Raw genomic sequence first — 26,120 nt, 5'->3', positions numbered from 1 at the left:
TACCTCTGCTTCTTTTCCACTAAGTGGTAAGAGTTTCTGGAGCACAGATTGTTGGTCACTATGCCCTGGCATTTGCATAGTGCCTGAAGTGTGACAAGTTTTAAATAAATATTTGTTGGAGCCATCTAAGTTGAATCTTTCTGGATCTCCTTTTTCTTAGTCATAAGCCATGATGGATTGGGTTATGATTTCTAAGATCATTTCAAACTCTATAAAATATATATATACATATATATATATATATATAATTTTTTATTTCCATAGGTTTTCGAGGAACAGGTGGTATTTGGTTATGTGAGTAAGTTCTTTAGTGGTGATTTGTGAGATTTTGGTGCACCCATCACCCGAGTGGTATTTACCGAACCCAATTTGTAGTCTTTTATCCCAGTTCAACTGGCTGTTTGAAAATAGCCAAGCAATTGTATTATGTATTTTTGCTAACAATACTGAATATAAGCCCTGAAATAATGCATTACCAATACTTTAACACCCATAAGTAATAGCCCTTTCCTTGCCCAGTGCTTGAAGTTGTATATGAATAATTCAGAAGTTATTGATGAGCAATAAAAAGGTTTTATGATGTTAGAAGCCTTGCTTTGCTATCTTAACAACAATGTGTCAACACTCACATTTGCAGTGTTAAGGATCCTGAGTCCAATGTCAGTTCAACAACTTAGGAGCTCTTAATAATGGTCAAAAGAAAAGAGGGTGAGAAATGAAAGCATTAGGGATATAAGGATTAGAAAATATAAATGATTCTATTGTAATGTTATTTTCCTTATTGATGAAGGCAATTGATGATCCTCCCCTCCTCCGTGGTAACTATGTGATTTAATTGTCAAAGAAATTAGGTGGATAATTCCATTCAGTTCAACACACATGTATTGGATGTTTGCTTTGTTCAAACTATCATTAAGCAGCAGTAGAATAAATTTCTATTGGGCCTAAAAAGAGCTCTGGACAGAAGGGTGCTGGACATCTCAAATCACAGAGCTATGTTTTGGAGACAATTACTCATTTTCCTCTATGACAGTGATTTTGTATAAGTTAGTTTATCAATTCATGCCTTAGTTTTTGACTTATTTTCTAGGAAGGATGATATTAAAAATATTTAACAAATGGTAGAGCCATAGAGAATAATATTTAAATAATTTTTAAATGTTTTTTTATTCCCCAACTAAACTATATGATATTATACATCTGCTTACCAAATTATATACAGTAGTCCCCTCTTATCCATGATTTTGTCTTCCAAGGTTTCAATTACCCAAGGTCAACCACAGTCCAAAAATATTAAATGGAGAATCCCAGAAATAAACAATTCATGTTTTAAATTTCATGCTGTTCTGAGTAGTGTGTTGAAGTCTTATGCCATCCTACTCTGTCCTGGGATATGAAACACGCCTCTGTCCAGCGTATCCACTACCTGCCCATTCATCACTTAGTAGTTTTCTCAGTTATTAGATTGAAGAATCATTGTCTATGTAAAGTTTGGTACTATCCATAGTTTCGGTCATCCACTGGGAGTCTTAGAACATATCTCCTGGGAAGAAGGAACAACTGCGTGTTGCAGTAAAAATGAGGAAGTCAGTCTTAAGATTCCTAAATAATTGTTGATATATGGAAAGTGTTGGCTGACTGTTTTGAGTAGAGCCGTCACTTGCTAAGTGATCCCATGAGTCAGCCATGATTTCACACAGGTAATTGCATCGAATGTTTCCAACATGTTCCTTCTTAAATTGATAGTCATTAGCTGATTTATAATCTCAATAACTACAGATTTTTTTCTGAACATCAATGATATTGTTCATTTTCCCTCAGCTTCTGCTACACTAACAGCAATTATATTACATTTTTCTATTCTGTATGATACTGTCTGACATTTTTATATATTCAATATTTCTACTACTGTCATTGAAATCATTCATTGGCGTGTCATGTTGAAGTAGTGTGAGCCCTGTCTTGCGGAACAGAGGAAAGGCACAGTGACACAATGGTAAGAGCACAGATTCTGGTGCCAGCCTGTCTGGGTTTGGACCCTCACTTTGACCTTTACATTTTAAGTAATGACTTCTATGCATTAGTTTCCTTTTCTGTAAAATGAGAATGATATTGACCATGGAAGTCAAACCCTCTGATAATGTGTGAATTGGGATATGCTGCAGTTGGCAGCTGGCTCGGGTTCTCCCTAATGCTTATTCCTAAGCAGGCAGTGGACTAAGGTTCTCATCTTATACGTTGAGTAGGCAGATGCTAAAGGTGTCAGCAGTAGCCTCAGCTGCAAAGTAAAGAGGTGGAGGGTCCAGTACCTTCATCCTCAGTAGAATGTTTGCACTAAACTGATGGGATAGATACTGATAACTGGGCAGGTTATTCTGGAATTGCTGTCATTTTCTTGAAAGCCACAGCCAGTCACAGGATCCAGAATTGTCCATCCATGTGGATATTTAAGGTTGTACAGACAACCACTACCAGCTGGGCCCAGCCCCCAGCATTCTGAGATTCTTTGGGGGAACCAGTAACATTGCTTAGACAATATGATTTGTTTTCAGAAGAGAGAGATCATTGGAATAGGATCCAGGAGACCTATTATGTCAGAAATTAACATTGTAATTGCTTAATATTGAGGAGGTAGAAGTGGTCTCTAATGTTGAGGGGATGCAAGGGAGCAGTCAGAGAGATGCTAGGGGCACTAAACTGCAATTTCCCAATCAACATATATTTCAATATTTCAACAACTCATCGGATTTTACCGATACATTTCAAATAAATGGCATCTCTACTCATGAAAATTCTCATGAAGATTAAAAGAATTATTACTTATAAAATATTTCTTAAAGTGCATGGCTCATAGTACACAACAAGTGTTAGCTTTTATAATTAGCTTCTTTCTTAGAACAATCTAAGCTTGTGTCTTTGTTTTATTAAACTGTGGTAGTAGGAAAAGCGAGACAAACATTAGACTAAATTGTGGGACCATTGTGCTTCTTTATATCTGATTATAGTTAAAAGACCATTATTCCTCCAGGGTCTTTGTTTAGTTTTAGTTTAAGTGGATTTGACATTATTAAGAGAAATAGAGGTGGCATTTCAGTATTGATAATGCTAATGCTTATTAACGGTATTCTTGTCACTCTGAATTTCATGCCTTGATATATAACTTTTTTTCCCTCTACACTGATCTATTTTCTGTCCATCTGTACTTACTAACAGAACAGTGCCTGGCATGTAGGAAAAATTTAAATAATTGAATACATGTTAAAGTGAATATATAAAAATAAATTAATATATATTAATAAATTGAATATATTGAATTGAATATATTAATATATTAAATATATTAATATATATTTTAAATTGAATATATATTTATATATTAAATTGAATATATATTAATATATTAAATATATTTTAAAGGGAAAATAAGGACTATGGCTAGACCCTACAATAGACATGTTAGTATTAGATTAAGTGTGTTTTTCCAGAAAAGGGCAAAAGAAAATAATGAACACTTTATGGGTATTGTTGTCAGAGGGATGAATTGTTTGTAAGTTATGAGGGCTTGCCTGCATTCTTAGTCCTGAGGATGACTTTCTTGTAATGGTGAATGGTGCTACTTGACTCTGCCCCAGGAGTGCTTGCCTACTTGGGAGGAAAAGGATTTTCTGTGTTTCCTACAGTCTGAGACAAAGATAGACCTTGAAAGCTAATCTGTAATAGTTCATGGTACCCAAGGATGGTTTAAACACAATACCACTGCAGAAACATCATCGATATGCTTATATCTCTTGTCCTTGACATCTCTTGCCTTCAGCTTTTCTCTTTCTTCACTCTATCTAGTTAGTAATTCTCACATCTATGTCTTGTATTAGGAGATCTATTTCTGAGAGTTTGATCTACATTATCTCTAGCTAGAATGTTTGGTGTGGTGCCTGCCTGCCACAGATAAAGCACTACATACCTATTTGTTAAATTGAGTTGGATATTGTTGTTTCAGCTTCTCCCCTTCACCTTTCCACTTTTCTTTGGCCATTTCTTTTACCTGCCTCAGTTACCTCCCAGCTCAAGGTCCTCTACTGTGTTCACAAATCTGCAGAGTGTTTGACTAGTAAGACGGTAGAGTAACAGAAATCTGGTGTGGCCAGTTGCCACTAGGAAGACGTGGAGGGAAGACATGAGAAGTGGAATCTACAGATATGAAAGATCTTTGGGGATGGAGAAGTAACTTCATTTGTCCAAGTAGATTCATGTTTATTGTTAAACAAATCATACTCATAAATATTTGTTTCTGGGCTCATATCATGGTTTATATAAATCAATAGTATTGCCACATTAAAAATGAATATTGAGGTTTGCAAATTAAAACATATTCAGTCAAGTGCAGTAGCTCATGCCTATAGTCCTAGCTATTCAGGAGGCGGAGATGGGAGGATGGCTTGAGCAGAGGAGTTCGAGGCTGCAGTGAACTATGATTATACCACTGCACTCCAGTGTGAGTGACAGAGCAAGGCCCTGTCTATAAAAATAAAGTTTTAAAAATATTCATTTAATTTTGTTTTCCCACAGAATTTTGTACGTCATCACTGGGTGCACAGGCGTCGGCAGGAGGGGAAATGTAAGCAGTGTGGTAAGGTAAGAGCCCAGTCACCTCATGGCCTCGCAGGAGGCTCCCCAGGCCTCTGCAAGCACCTGAGGTGGATAAGTCCTGTCCCTGAATCCAGTGTTCACTACATCAGTTCCTTTTTGAAAGACCTTACTTGTCCAGGTCTCCTTAAGAGGCATTGTAGTTGCTCTAGAACTCACTGCATGAGGCAATGGTGTTAATAAAAAGAATTAGCACATTTTAAGATACATGGATGCATTCTTACAGTGAATTTCATTAATGATTTTTGAAAATATAATTATTTTGTGAAAATACCCTCATGAAGACAACTGACTCATCATACTTTGGTCAATAGCAGCAAATCAATGGGTTTGAGTAACACGATGTATGCTGATATAAAATTGTGTTTGGGCAGAACTGTTTAGGACAGCATGGTCAGCAGCTAGAAATGTGTTGCTTCCTTGGGACATTATCCAGTTCCTAGAAGAGATGCCCTTTTTATTTGTGGTTGTTTATATCTACCTCCTCTGTCATCATGGCTGCTTATAGGCCCCTCAGGATGCAGCGCCACTTGGAAAAGTGAGCTGGGGTAAGGGGTGGGGTGTTATGACTACATACTATTAAATGCCGTAGATCCCATGTGTCATTGACCCCAACAGATTTGGGTTATAGCTTTTTCCAATGTACAAAGATCTACTTTAAGGATGACGGGGTCCTCTGGGAGGGTTAAACTGGTGGTAAATATCACTATATGTATTTATAGTGTGATTTACCACCAGTTTTTTTAATGACATCAGTAGTAAACTGATGGTCATCAGTAAAGGAAAGTTTGGATTTGGCAGAGGGCAAGATAATTTGGGGGGAATATATTCCTAAATAATTATTCCTCTGTTTGTTTATTCATGTGACTCCTTTGGGTCAAGCATTGGTGTGAGCTGCCCAGGGCAGCATTTTTGACAGCAGAGCAATGCAAGAAAATATTGGCTCCCTGAGGTAGGGTTGTGGAAGGTGAGGGAGGGAGACTTGGAAAAAATTGCATTAATTTTGCTGTTTTGCCCAGTGCCTGGGAAGAAAATATGCTGTAACCATTGGTTATGAAGGTCTTCTCTGGAAGGCTACACACCTTAGCCTCCAGGGCATAGGCTCTCATTGTAACCAGTATTTTGTCCTCCAGTTCAACCAGGTGGCTCTCAGTTGGTTCTCTTTTAGCTGGTAAAGAGGATGAACAAAACAGGGTGAAAGCAGAGCGAGGTAAAACAAAGTAAACAAGGCGGAGGGGGGAGGTGGAAAGATTTGTACCGATTCTTTTTGGCCAAACATGTTCTGGGGAAAAGGAGGTCACACCTCTACTCTCCCATGACCTTTCTCTCTTGGGTCCATCAACCTCTTCCAAGCTGTTGCCTTGGGGCTTATGGATTTTCTTTTACTTCAAGAATCATTGACTGTAACTTTCCCATAAATGTGCATGTGTGTGTGTGCATGCATGTGAGGGTAAGAGAGATGCTGCAGTCAGGCAGGCATAGCAGTTTTTTTTGGTCAGAGATGTAAAGAGTAGTAAGAATCTGGATGAATAGGTCCTTCACTTTGAAAAAAATATCTTCACTGGAGCCCCGTAGCTGGCACCACCTCAATAATGTAAGCCATAATGGAGTGGGAGGGATTTTATTAAAAGAAAATCAATAAACATTTTATACTTTGAGACAAGTGTTCCCTAGTGCCATATTGCACTCTCTTCTGGCCTCTTGTTGGCATGGTCAACTGAACAGAAAAAACTGGGCTTCCTCCACCCTCAGTTGCTGTGTCTCCTTTCCTGCCAGTGTTCTCAGCCAGCCATCGTGCCGTGCGCACAGCTCGCTGCAGGTCTGTGGTCAGTGGGGAAGTCAGTGATCCAGCTTGTCACGTCATGTTTCCAAAATACTGCACTATTATAGTTATCTTTTGTGTTTATAATCCAGCTTCTCCATGAATTCTTCAAGACTCAAACAATTATGGGATGGGTGGGATTGTCTCCTTGCCAAATAATAAATTACCCTTCCTTGGATTCCAACTTCCACCCTGGACAGGAAAGCTATGGCTCTGTTTCCATTTACAGATTAAGTAATGAAAATTCACTCCAAACCTTGGTGCTATGCATAATTTTCATCAGTAGTGTTGTACATTCTTATTCATATTAATAGACTTTTAAACCTCACTCCATCCCCCATACACACACACACACACACACACACACACACGCACGCACGCACGCACACATACATTATTCTGTAATTTACTCATTGGGATGGAGTGAAAAATAATTGCCTCACTTAGCAAAACTTTTTTTTTTTTTTCCCAACTGATGGCTTGCAAACTTTACAAATTTTTTAGAAAGTGTTTATGGTTAAAGAGTGTTTGTGATTTCCATTTCTACTTTTAAAATAAACAATAAAACGATGTTTGGACTGATTTTCTCTTGCCTTAAATATGTGTTTGGCTGAGTGTGTGTGGCACTTAACAGAGATCAGATGAGATAACTCATGATTTGATTGCTCAGTTCCTTTAAGGTTAGCTCAATGCCTCAGCCTACTAGGTTTATAACCCTTCTGCAGTTTTTCATTGTCATTCATAGTCCTTGATTACATAAGAGTCAGGGTCAAGGCACAAAACAGACGAAATGCTCATGTTCAAATTATGTAATTTGATGAGAGTTTAATGAGGAGAATATTTAAAATATGTGAAAAACATCGGGGGTGGGGGGTGGGGAGGGCGGAACCACGAGAAAAAGTGGAGCACACTGTGACTAATATAGAGAGCTATGGTCAAGCAAAGCCTGAAGAGGTGAGGAGATGGAGAGAACCCCTTCCCAGGAGCTGCAACTTTTAGTCACAAGACTCAGCCAGCCTGTGGTGACCTACAGACTGGGGAAATACATCCCTAGCTCCACCTACCTTCACTTTCTAGTGGCCAAACCCAACAGAAACCAGAGCACAAGGGATTCTTTGATGCAATCCATAAAAGCCAACTCTTTCCAATGAGTCATTGAGTAGAGAAGGATAGAGAGTAGAACTGAAGAGGCAGATGGAATGGATCTAGCATGTATTGTTTAATGCAAACCTGTAGTCAATCAATGGTTGGAGGCAGAATACATACTTTTGCTGTAAACATGTCTCTGATCTTCACTAGATCTATACATTGCATTTATTCAATCAAAATTTATGAAACACTAAGTTGTCTATAGTACTTCAAAAAATCTATAATCAAAAAAGTATAGTAATGATTATGGCTATTTTGACTCTTCATTTTTTGAGGGAAACACACATCCAAACCTAGCATTATGGTAATTGTGAAAATATGTTTCTAAATCACTACTTGAAAGCTTATCTTTTGTTTCTTCATATGTAAAATTTATAAAAATAAGCTAACTTTTTGAAAATCAAAATTAAAAAATTTCGAACATCAATTCTTGAAACCAGTTTTAAATGCAGTATACACATTGAATATCCCTTATCTGAAATGCCTGGAACAAGAAGTTTTTTGGATTTAGATTTTTTTAGAATTTTGGAATATTTGCGTATACATAAGATGCCCTGGGGATGGGACCCAAGTCTAAGTATGAAATTCACTTATGTTTCATGCTACACCTTAAACACAAAGCCTGAAGGTAATTTTATACAATATTTTAAATAATCTTGTGCATGAAACAAAGTTTTTACTATGAGTTGTCACACAAGGTCAGGTGTGAAATTTTCCACTTGTGGCATCATGTTGGCACTCAAAAGGTTTTGGATTTTGAAGCATTTTGGATTTTTGATTTTTAGATTAGGGATGCTCAACCTGTAATACATAGTTAAACTTTGTCTACATTTTTTATGCAATTCAGTTCCTGTATTAGGCTATTTTCACGCTGCTGATAAACACATACCCGAGACTGGGCAATTTACAAAAGAAAGAGGTTTATTGGACTTACAGTTCCACGTGGCTGGGGGGGCTTCACAATCATGGTGGAAGGCAAGGAGGAGCAAGTCACATCTTATGTGGATGGCAGCAGGCAAAGAGAGAGCTTGTACAGAGAAATTCCCGTTTTTAAAACCATCATAGCTCACGAGACTCATTCTCTGTCACAAGAACAGTGCAGGAAAGACCCGCCCCCATAATTCAATCACCTCCCGTCGGGTTCCTCCCTTGCCATGTGGGAATTGTGGGAGTTACAATTCAAGATGAGATTTGGGTGGGGACACAGACAAACCATATCAGTTCCCTAACCAAACATACTACATTAATATGAATTATTTGTCTATAAATAATATGTATTTTCATATATAGTTTACATAGCATGCAGTGTTTTTTAAAATGGGAAAACATCAAAACTATATTTGTAGTAAATATTGTTAAAAAATAACTTGAGAATGAACTTAGGGTACAATATGTAAATTATACACAAAAATGCCAAAGTGTTTAAAACTACTTCATGGGAGTGCAGTTGGGATATTACATGGGTAGGGAAAGGGATTACGGAGTATAAAAATAATGGAAAATACTGACTTGGGCCTTTTAGGAATGTCCCCTTATCAACTTAAAGCAACATACTCTACTAATCTGAAAATGTGTACCCTGGGAGTTAAGGTTAAGGACAGGGAAGGGAAGTTTAAGGGTGAGGATTCATGCACTGGTTGGGCGGGTTTGGTTATTTGCCTGTGTGTTTGTGCAGCTATAGCAGAGGAATCCTCTCCCGGTAGCCCCAGGAGGATTATGAGTAGGTAGAGAGGGGGCAGTACAAGGGCAAGGAATCTAGGATGCTCCATAAAGCCCCTGCCCACATGACTGCTGGAGGCCTGGCCCTTCTCTCCTTGGCTGAGTATCAAGAAAGGGGACAAGGACAACCACTGTTCTACTCTCTGCTCCTATGAGTTTTGACTATTTTAGATTTCTCACACTAGTGGTATCATGTAGTGTTTGTCCTTCTGTGTCTGTCTTATTTCAGTTAAGCATAATATCCTTCTATAGATTCATCCTAGGAGGGGGAAATGGGGAATTACTAGGCAAAGGGCACAAAGTTTCAGTTATGCAAAGTGAGTAAGTCCTGGAAATCTATTGTACACCATAGTGCCTATAATTAACAATACTGTGTTGAATACCTCAAAATTTCCTGAGGGGGTTGATCTACTATTAAGTCTTCTTACCACCAAAAAAAAAAAAAAAAGAAAAAAGAAAAAAACCTAATAATAAATAAACAGGGCAGGAAAACATTTTTGGAGTAATGGATGTGTTTTTGGCATGGATTGTTGTGATTCAACACAGTATTGTTAATTATAACAAACTCATCAAGTTGTATACATGAAGTATGTACAGTTTTTTATGTAGATTATACCCCCAAAGAAGTTTTTTTTAAAAGAAAAGAGGATGGGGGCTAAGGGGTCCTTGCTGCAGTCCCCAGTTTTCGTCTGTAGAACCATTTTGCTACTGTCACTGCTCCCTGGGTCTTTGATGTGGTCAGTATCCTGGTTATCGCAGTGAATGCAGTGCCCTGGTCACTCTGGGGCCCTTTGTTCTTTCTTCAGTAGTTTCCCCCACCCAACTACCTTCTCCTGGCTGCTGCTGCTGGGCCTGCTGGTACTTGTGAACCCAGATGACCTACACGGGGAGCAGAGACCCAAACCTCAGGCCAGGTTGGCAATGAGGACACTTCCTGTCATGGTGTTCAGGTCCCAGGTACACAAGCAAATGATCCCTTTGCCCCCTGATCATGATGGGGGACATGGTCCCAAAAGGTTCCAGGTACACAAGGTTCCAGTCGCAAAAGGTTCCATGTACACAAGCAAACGGCCTCTTTGTCCCCTGATAAGATGGTCCTCAGAGACAAATGGCTTCTGTCCTCCTTCCTCACTTCCTCAGCAGGGCTGATTCTACTTCTACATATTTACCCTCCTATTTGGAGAATCTGGCCCAAGTCATGTGTCTCATGATAAATCTCCGGTTTTGATTTCAGTCTTTTTAAGGGACTGATCTCATCGCATATTTCATATGTTCTTGCCCTCTCTTTGTTGCTGAATTTGATTGAAGTATAAACTAGATATTAGCAAGTAAAAACATTTTATCAAAGTGACTACTTCAAATATAGTAATTTAGACATAGATGAACAATCAGAAAAGCAAATCCGAACATTTTAAAAATCTTTGTGTTCTTCTCCTATTTAGAATTATTGTCAGATGAGATCATACATGTAAAGCAATGTATGGTAAATGTGCACCTCATATTTGGATGCCAGTTGATGAGAGCTACTTTCTTCATGAAAAGCAAATCAATTATAGACTATGTACAAATAATAAAATTTTAGTATTTTTAAGAGAGAAATTAGAAACATATAACTTCTCTGCCTTTTAAATTAATAAGGCATATAAAGCTGAGAAATTATAAAAATATAACGATAATAAATATCTCTGTATAATATATATAATCAACATGTTATAGTTATTTACATATGTATATATGTATATCTATGTGTGTACGTATATATATGTGTGTACACATACATATGTGTGTGTGTATATATATAGTCTTGCCAGATTAGAGACTGAAAATTCATAAAAGGGCAAAAGTTATTTACATATGTATATATGTATATATATACCTGTGTGTGCACCTATATATGTATGTGTGTATATATATGTGTGTGTGTGTGTGTGTATATATATATATACATATCATTATTCTTGCCAGATATGAGACTGAAAATTCGTACAAGGGCAAAAATAGAAAAAAAAGAAGCATTGGGGAAATGAAGAAAATAATGACATTTAAGAGAAAAATTGGAGGAGGAACATGAACAAAAATGTATATGGAGAGGAAAGAAGAGATGAAGAGGTGAAAGTTGAGAAACAAAGGGACAGAAAGGTCCAGAGAGCTGCCAGCAAATGAGTAACAGTATCTGGAGAATGAAAAGGAGGAGTTCTGAAGCCACCAAGCTGATATTTACTAGTTGAGCTGTGCTCATTCCTGGGTCACACTGGGATTCCCTAGGGCAGGCAGGCTTGGAAAGGGGTAAGGGAAGCAGTTCCCAAATCCTCATTCACCATTTGTCTCTTTATTAAAACCTGAGTCTGACCTGCCTGAGAACACTTTTGTGATTCTCCGCGCTGACCTCCCTTTCCAAGTTGCCTTTCTTCAATCCGCTTATGACGGAAAGCATTCTTCTCCCTCTTTGCCCCAGGTGTAAAAGCCTAGGGATGTCAAACAGACATATGAAATATTGATGTCAGAAAAAAAGTCTCCTTTAATTAAAAAAAAGAAATGAAATATGATTTCAAGGAAGAAAAAGAAATGATATAACTTTCTCTCTTGTTAAAGAAAGAGCATGTTTATGTATTCTTTAAATTGACCACCATGGTGATGAGCAAAGCCGGTGCTTAGTTTATTTATAATCCAGGCAGAGAAATGTGGGCTGAATAGTTAGCTGAGAAGCAAAAATCAAGGTTTAATAATTGGAGCTTTCACTCTTTTTTTTTTTTTTTTTTTTTTTTTGAGACGGAGTCTGACTCTGTTGCCCAGGCTGGAGTGCAGTGGCCGGATCTCAGCTCACTGCAAGCTCCGTCTCCTGGGTTTGCGCCATTCTTCTGCCTCAGCCTCCTGAGTAGCTGGGACTACAGGTGCCCGCCACCTCGCCCGGCTAGTTTTTTTTTGTATTTTTTAGTAGAGACGGGGTTTCACCGTGTTAGCCAGCATGGTCTCGATCTCCTGACCTCGTGATCCACCCGTCTCGGCCTCCCAAAGTGCTGGGATTACAGGCTTCAGCCACTGCGCCCGGCCGGAGCTTTCACTCTTATAGGGCAGAATTAATCCAAAAGTATATCCACAGTTGATTAAACAAGTCAGGTAAGTCTAAAAGTACCTTCAAGTTGGTTTAACAGTTGGTTAGGAAAGTTTTTTATTTTGATGAAGTTCTACTGAACAGGTATAATTCTTGTTTGTTAGTTTCAGCTGGTTAAAAGCAATTTTGGTTAAACACAGCATTCCATTTTGATATCTACTAGGAAAGTGGTACTGTTGAGAGGACATTTTTCCTTTTACATGGAAAATGTTTCCTTTTTCATGTTCTTCTCCAATAAAAAGATAGGCATATTATTACCTTTTCAGGTCCAAACCATTATTTTAGCTTGGGGTTCCCAAGAAACAGATTCTGAGTTGAGATTTATGTGCATGGAGTTTATTGAGTGATCTCAGAAGTGATACTGGTAGGGAAGTAAAAGTACCAGGACTGGGTAGAGGGAGGTGTTGAACTGTGGTGCAGTCACAACAGAGGCCTTAGTCAACTCCAAGGGGAACTGGAAGAGCCCTTCAGAGTTGCCTGGCCTTGACCCACAACTGGGCGAGGACTGTCCTTGGCTGATGTCTTAGTTCATTTTCATTGCTATAAAGTAATATCTGAGGCTGGGTGTTTATAAAGAAAAGAGGAATGTGTGACTCACAGTTCTGCAGGCTGTACAAGAAGCATGATACCAGCATCTGGTGAGGTCTTCAGGAAACTTCTGCTCATGGTGCAGGGGGAGGGAGGAGCCCTGAGTGTGAAGATCACATGGCAAGAGAGAAAGAAGAGGGGTGCCAGTGTCACCCAACAATCAGATGTCACGGGAACTAATAGAGTGAGAATTCACTCATTACTGTGAATGCAGCACCAAGCCACTCATAGGGGATCTGCCTCCATCACCCAAACACCTCCTAACGGTTCCCACTTCTAACACTAGGGATCAAATTTCAGCAGGAGATTCTAGAGGGGACAGATATCTAAGCTGTATCAACTCAAGTGACTTTTAGGCTCAGGGCAATTCCTGAAGATGGGAGGGTGACTCATTTGAAGACCTTCAGCTTCCAAGACTCCTCTCAACTGAGGGAATGAGGTGAGTGGCTCAGGCCTGAAGCAGAGTTACCTGGGTGGAAAGCCACAGTATTCAATACTGTCCATTCCTGGTCCTACTCAGAATCCCTTGTTTTGTATCACACATTTTTAGAGCAGCTCTTCCAGGGTTCTGATTGGTCGAATTTCCTGGGAAATATAGAAGAGGAAGGATATGGGATGAACTATAGCCTCCATGGTTGCAGCTGTCTTACATCTGCTGCTGATGTTCATCATCTCTCTCCTCAACCACTTATCCTGGATTCACTTCACTCTTAACTAATGCTTCTGGTCTAGCTGACCTACCTGGTAGGGGGACCAAAGACCCTTATCTCTCAGCAGTCTGATTCCCTGGTCTTGGCTGTTGCAGTTGTCTATTTACTATTAAAATTGTTCAGAGCCTTACAAAGGCTGCCCCAGTGGATTGTCTAGTTACCATATGTATTCTTCCAGCTTCCATTGTCAGATAACAGCTAGATCTGTGCCTAACGATCAGGATCAATTACTCCTGTCAGGATGCTGGCTCCTTTCTGTGCCTGCTAGTCTCTTAACACAAAAATTCCAAAGTAACTGGGTGCAGTGGTAGCTTAAAGTTTTAAGAGCTCCCTGTTATGTCCCATGATGAAGAGATTCTCCATCTGGGATTTAGACCCTCAAAGCCCAGAGCTGTGGGGACCAGAAGCACAAACTCCCCAAGTGGGCCACAGTAGGCCTAACCACTGCTACTTTCACTCACTGGTTTCTGTACTTACATATTTTGTCATGGAGAAACAGCACCATGAAATGATCATAGATTTAGTGAGTAAACATATTGAGTCTGGTGGATGGTGCTCACAGGATATTTTCTCAAAGCTGAAGCCAGTGTTAAATTTTCAAAAGATTATTCCATCTCTCTGTCAGGCCTGTGTCTTCTGGATGGTGTAGGCCATGATAGGTCCAGTGAATCTCATGGTCACATGCACGCTTCTGCACCTCTATGCCATAAAATAATTTCCTTCATCTGGCACAATGTTGCACAGGATCCTATGCTGGTGGGTCAGACATTTCGTAAGTGCTTGCGTAGTGGCACTGACTGAGGCCCTGAAGAAGGGTGAGGTAAGCCCATATCCTGAATATGCATTGATTCCAGTCAAGATGAGCTGGTGCCCCTTCTAAAGTGGAGGGGGTTCGGTGTGATTAGTTTGCCTCAGAGTAGCTGGTTGTTCTCTCTGAGGGATGGTGCCATATTGGATGCTCAGGTTTGGTGTCTTTTGCTGGCAGGTTAGAAATTCAGCAGTGGCGGGAGCTGGCTGAGTTTTGATGACTGGCTGTGCATGCTATTGGGCCCACATATAGCATCCATCACTCCACCATGGGTACTGTACTTACAAGCCCATTGCACCATCCATCAATGGGATGGCTTATGACACAGTATGGTACCTGCGTTATGTCTAAGATTTTAGTTCTTACAAGGGGAGTGCTCTCTGGTAGGAACTGATGTGCAATATCAGGATTTTTCACTCTTTGTACTTACTTTCATATGTTCTTCCATATACCTCTTCCCCAGACCTCCTGTTTCCCTCCAGGGCCCTGGCCAACCAGCCATGCCATTTATTACTGCCTGTAAGTCATTATATATTCTTATGTCAAGCCATCTATCTTTTTGCATAAATGGGATGACTAGTTGCTTCACCTGAAGTTATGCACATGAGGAGGATTTCTTATTATTCCTGTCTCTAGGGCCCACTCCTGAGTAGACTTCAGTGCAGCAGTAGTTTGCTTTTGGCCTGGATGTATATAGCAAGTTGATTCATGCATGAATGAATCTCAGTATTTTCCTCCTCTTTGAGCTGGTCATTCAGTACTCCCATTTTTCCATAGCTGAGTTGAATGAGAGACCTGGTACTGTAATAATAGTGGATAATGTGGGTGATCTGAGCCACCTACTCATGCATCCCTGGTACTGCTTGTTCCAGATCTCAGATGGTCCCACTTACTGTAACAATGGCTTAAGCTGGGCTCATTCAACCTTGTGACATAGTGATCCGACAGAATTCAGCTCATGACAGCTGATGATTCATGGACAGGTATTTCTCCACCAGAGCACGATAACCTGCCAGAAAATATTTTTGGAAGGTATATAGTTCCCTCTTGCAGATAGCACAACCTTGTTTCAGAATCCTAGAGTCTATGTTGATTTTCCTATTGGTGCTTGTTATAAACACCACAGGACATCTTTTCTCCTTCCCTAAACTTCTAATCACATGGAGTGACAGGGATTCTTTCATTGCAGGCTGGACCTGCTGCAGCACTGTTTCCTGCTCTGGGCCCCATTCTAAGCTGGCGGCATTTAATGCCATCTAGTAAATGGATCACATTCCTAAGTGTGGAATATGCTGCCTCCAGAACCCAGAAAGGCCAAATAAAGTGCTGTGCTTCATTCTTAGTGGTTTAAATTAGGAAATGCAATAATTTTTTCTTTAGATTGGAGGGGATATTCTAGCATACCTTGGACCACTGACCCCTAGAAGTTTCATTGACATGTGGGACCCCTGACTCCTCACCGGGCTTATCTCCCACCTTCCTTCTCACCAGGACCTCTGATGTACCTCTCACTTCTTGCTCGTCTGCTTTCATGTGATGCCACTGATATGGTGGACTGGATGATCTTCTGCAGAATGTTCACACAGTTCAGGTTCCTTTGCATTATATCTGGATAACATTTGAAAGAGTTGAAAGCCTTGGTACATGCCTGTAAAAATGTACTGTTAACCCCGAAAGCAAATGCAAATAGTTTTGAATTCTCCTTTCAGAGAGGGATGGAAAAAATTCATTTGCCCAATCAGTGGCCACATGTCATGTACTTAAGGCTGAAATATTCCAAATTTGGCACAGTGGCTGCAAATAGAATACACTGGGTTGAATTTGTGATATTCAGGCACCATTCTCCAGTCTCTGTCTGGTTTTATAGCATCTCAGCTGGTGAGTTAAATGGGGATATGTTGGAGTACACCACCTCTGCCTCCTGCCTCCTTTAGTCTTTAAGGGTGGCCCTTAGATAATTTTGGAAACATAAACACAGTACTATTGTCAGAGCTTTCAAAATGAATAGAAATGTAATACTTATTCCTTCTTAAGAATGTGACATTGATTTTGATATAGTTATGACTAGAAGCATGGTTTGAAGGTTTCACTTGGGCTTCCTCTTACATAACAGACTAAGAAATCAGTCTTAGGGTTGTGCCAGTTTCCACATCTGTTCACTTCACTTACACAATTGAGGACAAGGGAAATTAATATTGATGGGTTTGTGGGACCAGTAGACTCTCTGAAAACCAGCCCTGGTCTAGGACTCCTGCCTTTTTTTTTTTCTGAGACGGAGTTTCGCTCTTGTTGCCCAGGCTGGAGTGCAATGGTGTGATCTCAGCTCACGGCAACCTCCGCCTTCCAGGTTCAAGTGATTCTTCTGCCTCAGCTGCCCGAGCAGCTGGGATTATGGGCCAGCGCCACCGAACCCGGCTAATTTTGTATTTTTAGTAGAGACAGGGTTTCTCCATGTTGGTCAGTCTGGTCTTAAACTCCCAGCCTCAGGTGATCTGCCCACCTCGGCCTCCCAAAGTGCTGGGATTACAGGCGTTAGCCACTGCGCCTGGCTGGACTTCTGCCTTTTGCTTGTTTGTTTAACTGGGCCTCATGTTTGTTTGTCTGTTTGTTTATTTGAGATAGAGTCTTGTTCTGTCGCCCAGGCTGGAGTGCAGTGGCATGATCTCGGCTCACTACAGCCTCTGCTCCCTGGGTTCAAGCAATTCTCCTGCCTCCACCTCCTGAGTAGCTGGGACTACAGGCATGCACCACCACAACCGGCTAATTTTTTTGTATGTTTAGTAGAGACGAGGTTTCACCATGTTGACCAGGATGGTCTTGATCTCCTGACCTCGTGATCTGCCTGCCTCAGCCTCTCAAAATGCTGGGATTACAGGTGTGAGCCACCATGCCCAGCCTGTATCTTTATTTTCATAGGGGACCATTAGATACCTGGGCTGCTTCATACCCAGGGTATACGTGTCAACTTGTACACTTGTCCATTAGTCTTTAGAATATTTGGACATTTCTCTCTCTCCTCAGTGTACAACTACCCAAGTTAATGGATGTAGGTCCTTTTAATTAAAGACCAGAAAAGTGTTGCTGTAGACTCTTGATGTGTTGTTGTAAGATTCTTCTCCTGGGGACTTACCCTCTCCTTCAATCAATGGATTCTGTGTTTGAAAACTGGCTTAGATCAAGAAACAGAGCAAAAGATTGTGACTTTTTATTGCAACGTCATCCCTCATCTCTCTTGATCACCCATTCTTGATGTCTTCTGATTCTATTAATTGAGGACTATCTCTTTCATCTGATAATCCATATTTCTTGTAGGGATGTCATGCTATGTTAACCATTTCCATGGCTCTCTAGGTCAAGTCCCCTTGGCTGCAACTTCAATCTTGCAATAAGTGCCTTCACTTTGTTTTGGTGGTTTAGTGCTGCCATAGAGTCCATATTATTTTAGAATTCTATAATTCCAATTACTGTCAGAGTGCCCAATCTGTAAGGTGTTTCCTAGCATTGGGGCTAACCTACGAGGGAGAGCCACCTCTGAACTTTCCAACAATGTTGGTGCTTTTCTCACCAGCACATTTCTTATTGCTTTGGTAAACGGAGTGTCCTTTGGGCCTCTGGCAGATCGTAGTCAACTGATGGGCTTTTCAGCTGTACCTAATATAGCAGCTTTAGCCTGCCTCATTCTGAGATTTGGTTTGCTTCTTCCTCTGTCACTGCAATTCAGACATTTCTACTTCACTTAACGTGGGTCAATTTTTTTTGTTCAAGTTTTCAAAAGCCACCCTAGTGTTATCATCATCTTCTAGGGTTCTTGATAATGTGTTAAATCCTCTATTAGAGGTGAGTGCTCCCACAATGCAAAATTATCTAATTCTAAGTCCTGCCCTTTTTCATTCTTCACCCTCAGGATCCAGTTCCCCCACACTTTCCCATTCCTGCTAGTACATATTGATTAGGTCCTGCAGTTAGTTCTTTTGAGATGTAGGTTTTTTTCACTCTTAGCAGCCTCTTCACCTTCCCTGATCAGGCACATTGCTCTGCAAAGATTATTAGATCATTTGAGATACTACTGGGAAGAGCAGATGTAGTAAAACCCCAAAGTGAAGTCAAAACTATTTCTAGAGAGCAGACGCTTTTCTCCGTCTAAGGCATATATTACATGCTAATGTCACCTTGACATAAATTCATGAAGCAAGGAGGGGTACAATCTGGGTACAATTCTGGGAAATTTTAAAGTCTCCTTCTCAGTTGTCTGGGAGCTAGTGTAGTGAAAGAGTCTATGTTTACACAAAAAGGAAGTGTAGATAATTCTACTGGCAGAAGAGCGTTTTCCGCAATCAACAAGCTAAGCGTAAACAGTAAAGACAATTATTTCCTGTAATGTCACACCATCGGCAAGATTATACGTTAGGTGGCTTAACTGATTTATCATTGGTAACTCTGTTGACATCAATCCTATCTTTCAAAAATATTTAAATTATTTTAACTAGTCTTTTTTTTTTTCAAAAAAAAACCCTGCTTGGTGAATATTATTAGCATTAAAATGATAATTTTTATTGGTAAGGTTATGAGTTAATCAGAGGTGGAAATTAATTTTCATGGATCGGCATTATCATAATGATAGCTAGTTGCCTCACTAAGATAATACTTTCATAAACCTTCCTGGTGTTCTAGGACAAAGATATAAACCCAACAGGTAAAGGTTCATATATAATTTTGGCCTTATTGAATATAGCACTATCTGAACAAAATATTTTTGTCCTAGAATCAGGATAGTCATAGCAATATGAAATATAAATATCATAGCTAAAGACAGTTAATGTAAATTACAATGTAAATCAGTTGCGGTTATTATAGGTGTCTGTCTCAATTCCACGGTCTTGGGTTAAGTTGTCTGCTTCCACGAAGGCATCTGCTTCCGAAATGAAGATGTCGTGGAAGTTATGCCTTAGTTGTTTCATACAGCATGGCACATTTGTGGTAAGAGTTGTTAAGTTGTACTGAGAATCTTGTGCCTTAAATTTTTGATGTTTTTCCCCAGAAGACTGAATGATCTATAGCTTGTAGCAGGAGCCTTCAGATAAATGAATGGAAAAAGCAAAACCTTTCTCAGGATGATGGGGTTGATTGGCTTTGATTAATAATATATTGTGATTACCAACAATAATAGAATGGAGGAATTTAGAATACAGGGGGGTAATAAAATGTCAATCTATGGGCATAAATCCTTGATTCCCCTGGAACAGGAAGATATTATAGACAGTGAGGGCACTGAAAACTTTCAGTCTTTTATTAATGCCGTAAGAGATATTGTAATTAAATCCAAGAGACAAGCATTTAGATTTTTCAGAGATGATTCTAATAAAGTAACTATCTAGATTCACCTAATTCGCAGCACTGTCAGAAATTATAAAGACATTGTTTATTGTAATCCAATATAGATGAATATATATGTTTATGTTTTGAAGATCTTAAATATTTATAACAATTTTAAGACTAGTAAAATTTGTATAGAAAATTTAGGAAATTTAGATAACTTAGGTTTTCTTTTTTCTGAGACAGAGTCTTGCTCTGTCACCCAGGCTGGAGTGCAGTGGCCAGATCTCAGCTCGCTGCAAACTCCACCTCCTGGGTTTATGCCGTTCTCCTGCCTCAGCCTCCCGAGTAGCTGGGACTACAGGTGCCCGCCACCTCGCCTGGCTAGTTTTTTGTATTTTTTAGTAGAGACAGGGTTTCATCATGTTAGCCAGGATGGTCTCGATCTCCTGACCTCGTGATCTGCCCGTCTTGGCCTCCCAAAGTGCTGAGATTACAGGCTTGAGCCACCGTGCCCGGCCAACTTAGGTTTTCTATGAGTAAATAAACCCTAGTTTTGCAAAATCTAGAATATTATGCTACCATTTTTACACTGTGAGAAAACTATGGAAAAGGCATATTATCAAACCAGCCTAATTTTCAAGGATTCACATTAGTCACATTACCAGGCACGGGTACACGTATCAGTGGAAAACTGGGCTGAATAATTTGTTCAAGGAAAAAGCCAATAATTTGTGTATGTATTAGGGAGTTGGCTTATGGTGGGTTTTGCTAGTTAAAAACTGAAGGCTACACTCTGGATAACAATCTGGACAAGACAGATGTAGTCCATAAGTCAGTAGATAGTTGTTTAAAACAAATGCCATTTTTTAATCAGCAAAAAAAGTTTTCAGTTAGGTTGGTGTGGGTCTGTACCTGGGTCATGTGAAGGTCTCAGTTGCTTATCTGCTTCCACTGGTGGAACGCCCAAACATCACAGTTGTTTGTCAATTTTGGAGGGTTGGAAGTGGTTACATTGAAACACCACAACCAGTCTGAGGTCTTCTAGCAAAGTGAAAATGGAAAAATATTCTTGACACTAGTGTGTACCAAATCACTATGTTATTGCTATCCCATAGGATACCTTTATATGTGGTCCAATAGTTTCATTTTAAAATTTTCATTTTATTTTGCTAGAAATTTAACTTTGCCATTAGTTAAACTTAAGATAAACATTTTAGAGATGAAATATAAAATATGTAAAAGTACTTTTTTCAAAAATCATAGGAAGTATTTGTGCAAAAATGTTTGGAGTTCTGTGTTTTAAGATAAATATTAATGAAAGCAAATTGAGTCAGTCTTATTTTATAATTCCGTGGGTTTGTCCCTTGTAATACTTTATGAGCCTTGGACATGCTAGTGGATATGGAGAGGTTTATTTTGTTGTTTAAAGTTTTGGAGGCAGGAAGAATATCAACTCTTGTGTTGGATCAAATCAAATCAAATAGGGAATCAGCCTGTGGTCAGAATATTCTCTCACCCTAAACAAAGTTAAATACAGAAATAATGAAATAAATTCAGCTTATTTTAAGTCAAGCCCTTTTTTAATGGTTTCAGCCAAAGCTGTAAAACTGAGTGCCATTTGGTACCTGCCTTAGATGGCAGAAGAAGTCAGAAGGCAACAAAGCTTTAGCGCTCAATAAACCTGGTTTAAACTTTATTCCAAAGGTTAAGTTTGATTGAAAAATCCCAAAGAACAAAAAAAGACCTAATTCCTCAATGTTCTTGGTATTTTCAATTCTGAAGTCAGTGGGATCCAAAGCATCTGACCTCCCATCCCTATTTTCCTCTTTGACAGTGCTGAACTAAACAGCTCTTAAAAATCATAGAGTCAGTTGAAATTCAGTCAGGGCATCTGTCAGTACCATAATAGCAGATTTGGGCCAACATTTAAAAATGAGCAATTTGGAATCTGGTTCATTTTGGCATGCTGAGAGCCTGGCCAAAGTCTTCCCATAGCAGGTGGTTTAGTGGGAACTTGGTTCGTGAAGGCTCTGATGTGCTTCTATTTATACCTCTGTGTTAGATGATAAGCCTGAAGCTATGGTTGCTGTGAGTCTGCCAGACAAGAATCTAAAACAAAGCACAGAGTTGATTACCACTGGGCTCATTGCCAAGGGTCCTGCCACAATACTGCAAAAGTGTAGTGCCCAGTGCCCCAATTGTGATTGGCCTTATTGTTTGTTTCTGGTGTCGGTCTAGCTGTCAGTACCACAGTGGATTGTATCTGTTCTCTCCCAGAAACCAGACGGCTAATGTTTAGTGGTGAGGTGGGGCTAGATACACTCACCCTGTATCATTGAGTAGAGCATCACTTAGTCACATATTAGACACCAGAAAGCTTTCTCAGCGAGATGGTGGAAGAGGTTCCTGTTCATAGATCTTAGCAATAAAAGCACTCCTTAATTTTATATAAACACACATTAAATACAAACATAAGTAAAGTGTTATAAAGATTTTTAAATGCATGGCCTTATTTGATGCTTATAACCACTTAGTGTTATAGGAGAGGTTTCTATTATCATTCTCATTTTCACATGAAAGAGGAAGTTAGAAGAGTTAAGTGATTTGCCTAAGATCACTCAGCCAACAAGAAGATCCAAGATGATTCTGAGCTTTGCCATCTCTCCTCAGCTTTTGTTTGATGCACAGCCATCTGATATCTAAGTGGAGAGAATGGTGGCCTGGTGATTGCATTTAAGACTTATAATGATAAATTTAAAACCGTAACATTTAGCAGACCTCTAGTTGTGGCTACTACTGCTGTTGTGCCACAAATTCTAGTGTATTGATTTTTATCCATGCAGCATTTTAATATTGTGGACTTAAAAATGAACATTAGAATCCTACCGTCTTTGCAGTGTCTGTAGGGGTTAGTTTTTTTGCCTGGAAGGATGCTGTGAGGAAATATATTTTCAGGTGGTTTGGGTAAGGCTTATAATGTCTGGATAGCATGAAGTTGGTAATTAGATCATGATGGAATAGCAGCAATTTTTTTGTTCAATTAATCAGAAAATATCATGGCATGCCTATGATGTTCAAAGAACTATGCCAAGTTGCTATGAACTATACAAGGACTGACTGCCTTCAAAGAACTTACGGTTCCATTGGAGAGATAATACATGTGTATACAAAATAACCAGCCACATAGGGAAGCTATTTATAATGGCAAGGGTAGGTACGAGGCAAGGCAAGTCTGTAGGAGGAGAGATCACAGTGAGTTGAGGTGATTTTGGGAGACTTGTAGATTTTTTAGTGGAAGCCAAATTTAGATACTGTATATGAAATGGGGGTAGGTTTCTAGATGGTATGTTGGGAATGAAGAAACAGCCATATATAAAGAAATAGAACTATAAAAGAATAAAACATATTGTGGATGTGAGTAGACCTGTCTCACTCTGGACAGGAATTTATAATACAAAGGAGTGGAAGATAGATGTCAGAAAATTGATGGGAAGATTATGGGTGGCCCTGAATACCTGCATGAAGAGCTTATTCTGCTATCTGTAAGGAAAGAAGTGTCATTCAAGTATTTTGAATGGGAGGCAGAAACTTAGAAAGCATCATTTTACCTGGTGGCAGTGTCCAGGATAGAGTGTGGAATAAAGGGAACAACAGACTATCAGTGGAGGGACAAGTTAGAAAATGGAGCAAAAATCTGGATGGGAGGTGACCATCAGCAGAAGAAGAAATAGCAAGAGTCGTTATCTTGGAGGAGAGGAGCATATCAAGGGTCCTCAAGACCACCCCCGGTTCAGTGATTCACTAGGAGGACTCACAGGACTCAGTCTGTAGTGCTAACATCTATGGTTTATTACAACACAAGAATACAAAATAAAATCAACAAAGGGAAGGGCTCATGGCACAAAGTCTGGAGGAGGCCAGCCACAAGCTTCCAAGAGTTCTCTCCCAGGGGAATCACACGGAATGTGCCTAATTCCTCCAGCAATGTACTGTGAAACACATGTGGAAGGAATATTGGACTCAGTGTCCAGGGTTTTTATTGAGGCCTTTTTACATAAGCACCCTCTGCATTGCACATAATAAAATTCCAGACTTCCAGAAGGACAGCAGAGATTCAGCATAAACTACATTGTTTGCACAAAACGTTTCTTTTCTTTTTTTAAAAAAATTTTAATCTAGAGACAAGGTCTTACTGTGTTGCCTAGGCCAGTCACAAACTCCTGGGCTCAAGCGATCTACCTACTTCAGCATCCCAAAGTGCTGGAATTACAGGTGTGAGCCACCATGCCCCACCTGTGCAAACAGTTTAGGCCCAATGAGACACTCTTAACTGTGCTGACAATTGGAGAAACCTTCCTGAAATCCAAGTTCCCAGATGCCAACCAAGGGCCAACCTTGCAAGCAGTTTTTCTTTACTTTTTAAAAATTTTTTATTTTATTATTATTTTTTTTGAGATGGAGTCTTGCTCTGTCACCCAGGCTGGAGGGCAGTAGCACGATTTCGGCTCACTGCCACTTCCAACTCTTGGGTTCAAGCAATTCTGCTGACTCAGCCTTCTAAGTAGCTAGGATTACAGGCGCCTGCCACCAAGCCCAGCTAACTTTTCTATTTTTAGTAGTGATGAGTTGGCGAGGCTGGTCTTGAACTCCTGACCTCGGGTGATCCACCTGCCTCAGCCTTCCAAACTGCTGGAATTACAAGCATGAGCCACCGCATCCAGCTGCAAGCAGCCTTTCTAAGAAGTCTGATTTGCTGTGTTAACTCTTTTCTGCACAGGGAGTGATAATACCACTTAGGTTTTTGAGAAGGAGGTATTGATGGATACAATTTTCAAAACCCAGGAGAGTCTGATCTTAAGGTCATGTCTCTGGAAGTGGTAGTTGAGGTTGGAGCAAAAGTAGTGAAACCAGTCCTGGTCGTCTGTCCACATACAGAAGACTGGAGAGGTAGAAGAGAACTGGGACGGTGTATTAGGAAATCAAGAGAGGATAGAGGTTCAAAAGGAGGAAATGCTTGGTAGTATATAAAGTACTGCAGATGGGCAGGGATTATGGGCACTGAAAAATGCCATTGGGACATCATTTAATAATGTTGTAATGGATTTTCAACTTAAAAATTATCTGTACACATTAAGTCAGACTTGTTTAGCCAGTGCCTTGAATAGCTTTCCTGCCTATCACATCTTTCTGTTTTCTTTGGATCACCTTACAAAAGCTCTGTTTTAACATTTTTTATTGTGGCTTTGAATTTTTTGTTTGGGTTTAGATTTCACAGGCAGAGGGAAATGGATGAGCTTTGGGAAGGCTAAAAAAATTCTTTGTGTAATACTACTTATTTATCTCCGGCCATTATTTAGGGACAGCAGCAGCCGAAAATCACCTCTTCTTGATGGAAAAGTAATTCAGTTTGTTCCTTTAAGAGGATTGGGTTTACCATTTCATTGATTTCATCATTGCTTCCTGGTAAAGAATAAAAATTAAAAGCTCCTTGTTTTGAGTAGAGACATCTCAAGGGGCTTATGAAAGTGTCTGAATTTACTACTACACCCTTGGACTTCTCCAAGACCCTGAGTTCCAGTTATTGTCTCTGAAATTTCATTTTTTTTTTCTGGGTTCTCAGACGCTAAAGGTGTATAGAGCCTCTAACATGAATGATTTTTGTTATACAAGACCATGTGAACCAATAGTGGCTTTTCCTTTGGTTGTAATAAAAATATATCAGAACTATATTTATTTTTTCAAAAACCTCGTTTTGTGTGTTTGACTTTGAGTAGTAGTGGGCTAGGAAATACCAGCACCTCCTCTCTCTCTCACTCGAAATGCTTCGGGAATAGAAAATCATTGCAGGCAGAAAGTGGAGAGTGTGGTGCTCAATGTGGCATTTGCAGTTCTACTTCCCTCCAGTGGTGGGTGACAGTTCTGGCCTTATTCACGTCATTGCACTTCAGGAGGGCAAATGTGTGCTGTAACTGAGTTGGTTTTAAATTCTCTGTCTCTTGTCCTAATATCCCAGGGCTTCCAGCAAAAGTTCTCCTTCCACAGTAAAGAGATTGTGGCTATCAGCTGTTCCTGGTGCAAGCAGGCGGTAAGTTTGGGATGAAATAAAGCAATGTGGGCTCATGTTTTGTCGGAATACACTTATGTCATTATTTGAGTTCCTCCTTGGAAGTAGAAGGCATTCCTAATTTAATGTATTGCTTTTCTCATATAGGATCCTTGGAGGAAGAAAGACAGATTGAAACTATAGAACAA

At 39.7% G+C, this 26,120-nt stretch overlaps 1 protein-coding gene across 31 annotated transcripts in view; it reads left to right on the top strand.

Annotated features, from left to right (window-relative positions):
• Window positions 1-26,120, top strand: part of DGKI (diacylglycerol kinase iota) — a 459,668-nt gene that overhangs the window by 196,718 nt on the left and 236,830 nt on the right. For all 31 annotated transcript variants that reach the window (XM_015448096.4, XM_065542619.2, XM_015448091.4 and 28 more), the window contains 2 exons: window positions 4,567-4,632; window positions 25,882-25,953. In XM_015448096.4, the coding sequence (XP_015303582.2) occupies window positions 4,567-4,632; window positions 25,882-25,953 (138 nt within the window). The remainder of the gene's footprint in view (window positions 1-4,566; window positions 4,633-25,881; window positions 25,954-26,120) is intronic.

The sequence above is a fragment of the Macaca fascicularis genome, chromosome 3, assembly GCF_037993035.2.
Source record: "Macaca fascicularis isolate 582-1 chromosome 3, T2T-MFA8v1.1".
In the NCBI taxonomy this organism is placed as follows: domain Eukaryota; kingdom Metazoa; phylum Chordata; class Mammalia; order Primates; family Cercopithecidae; genus Macaca; species Macaca fascicularis.
This window is presented reverse-complemented; position numbering and strand designations above follow the sequence as displayed.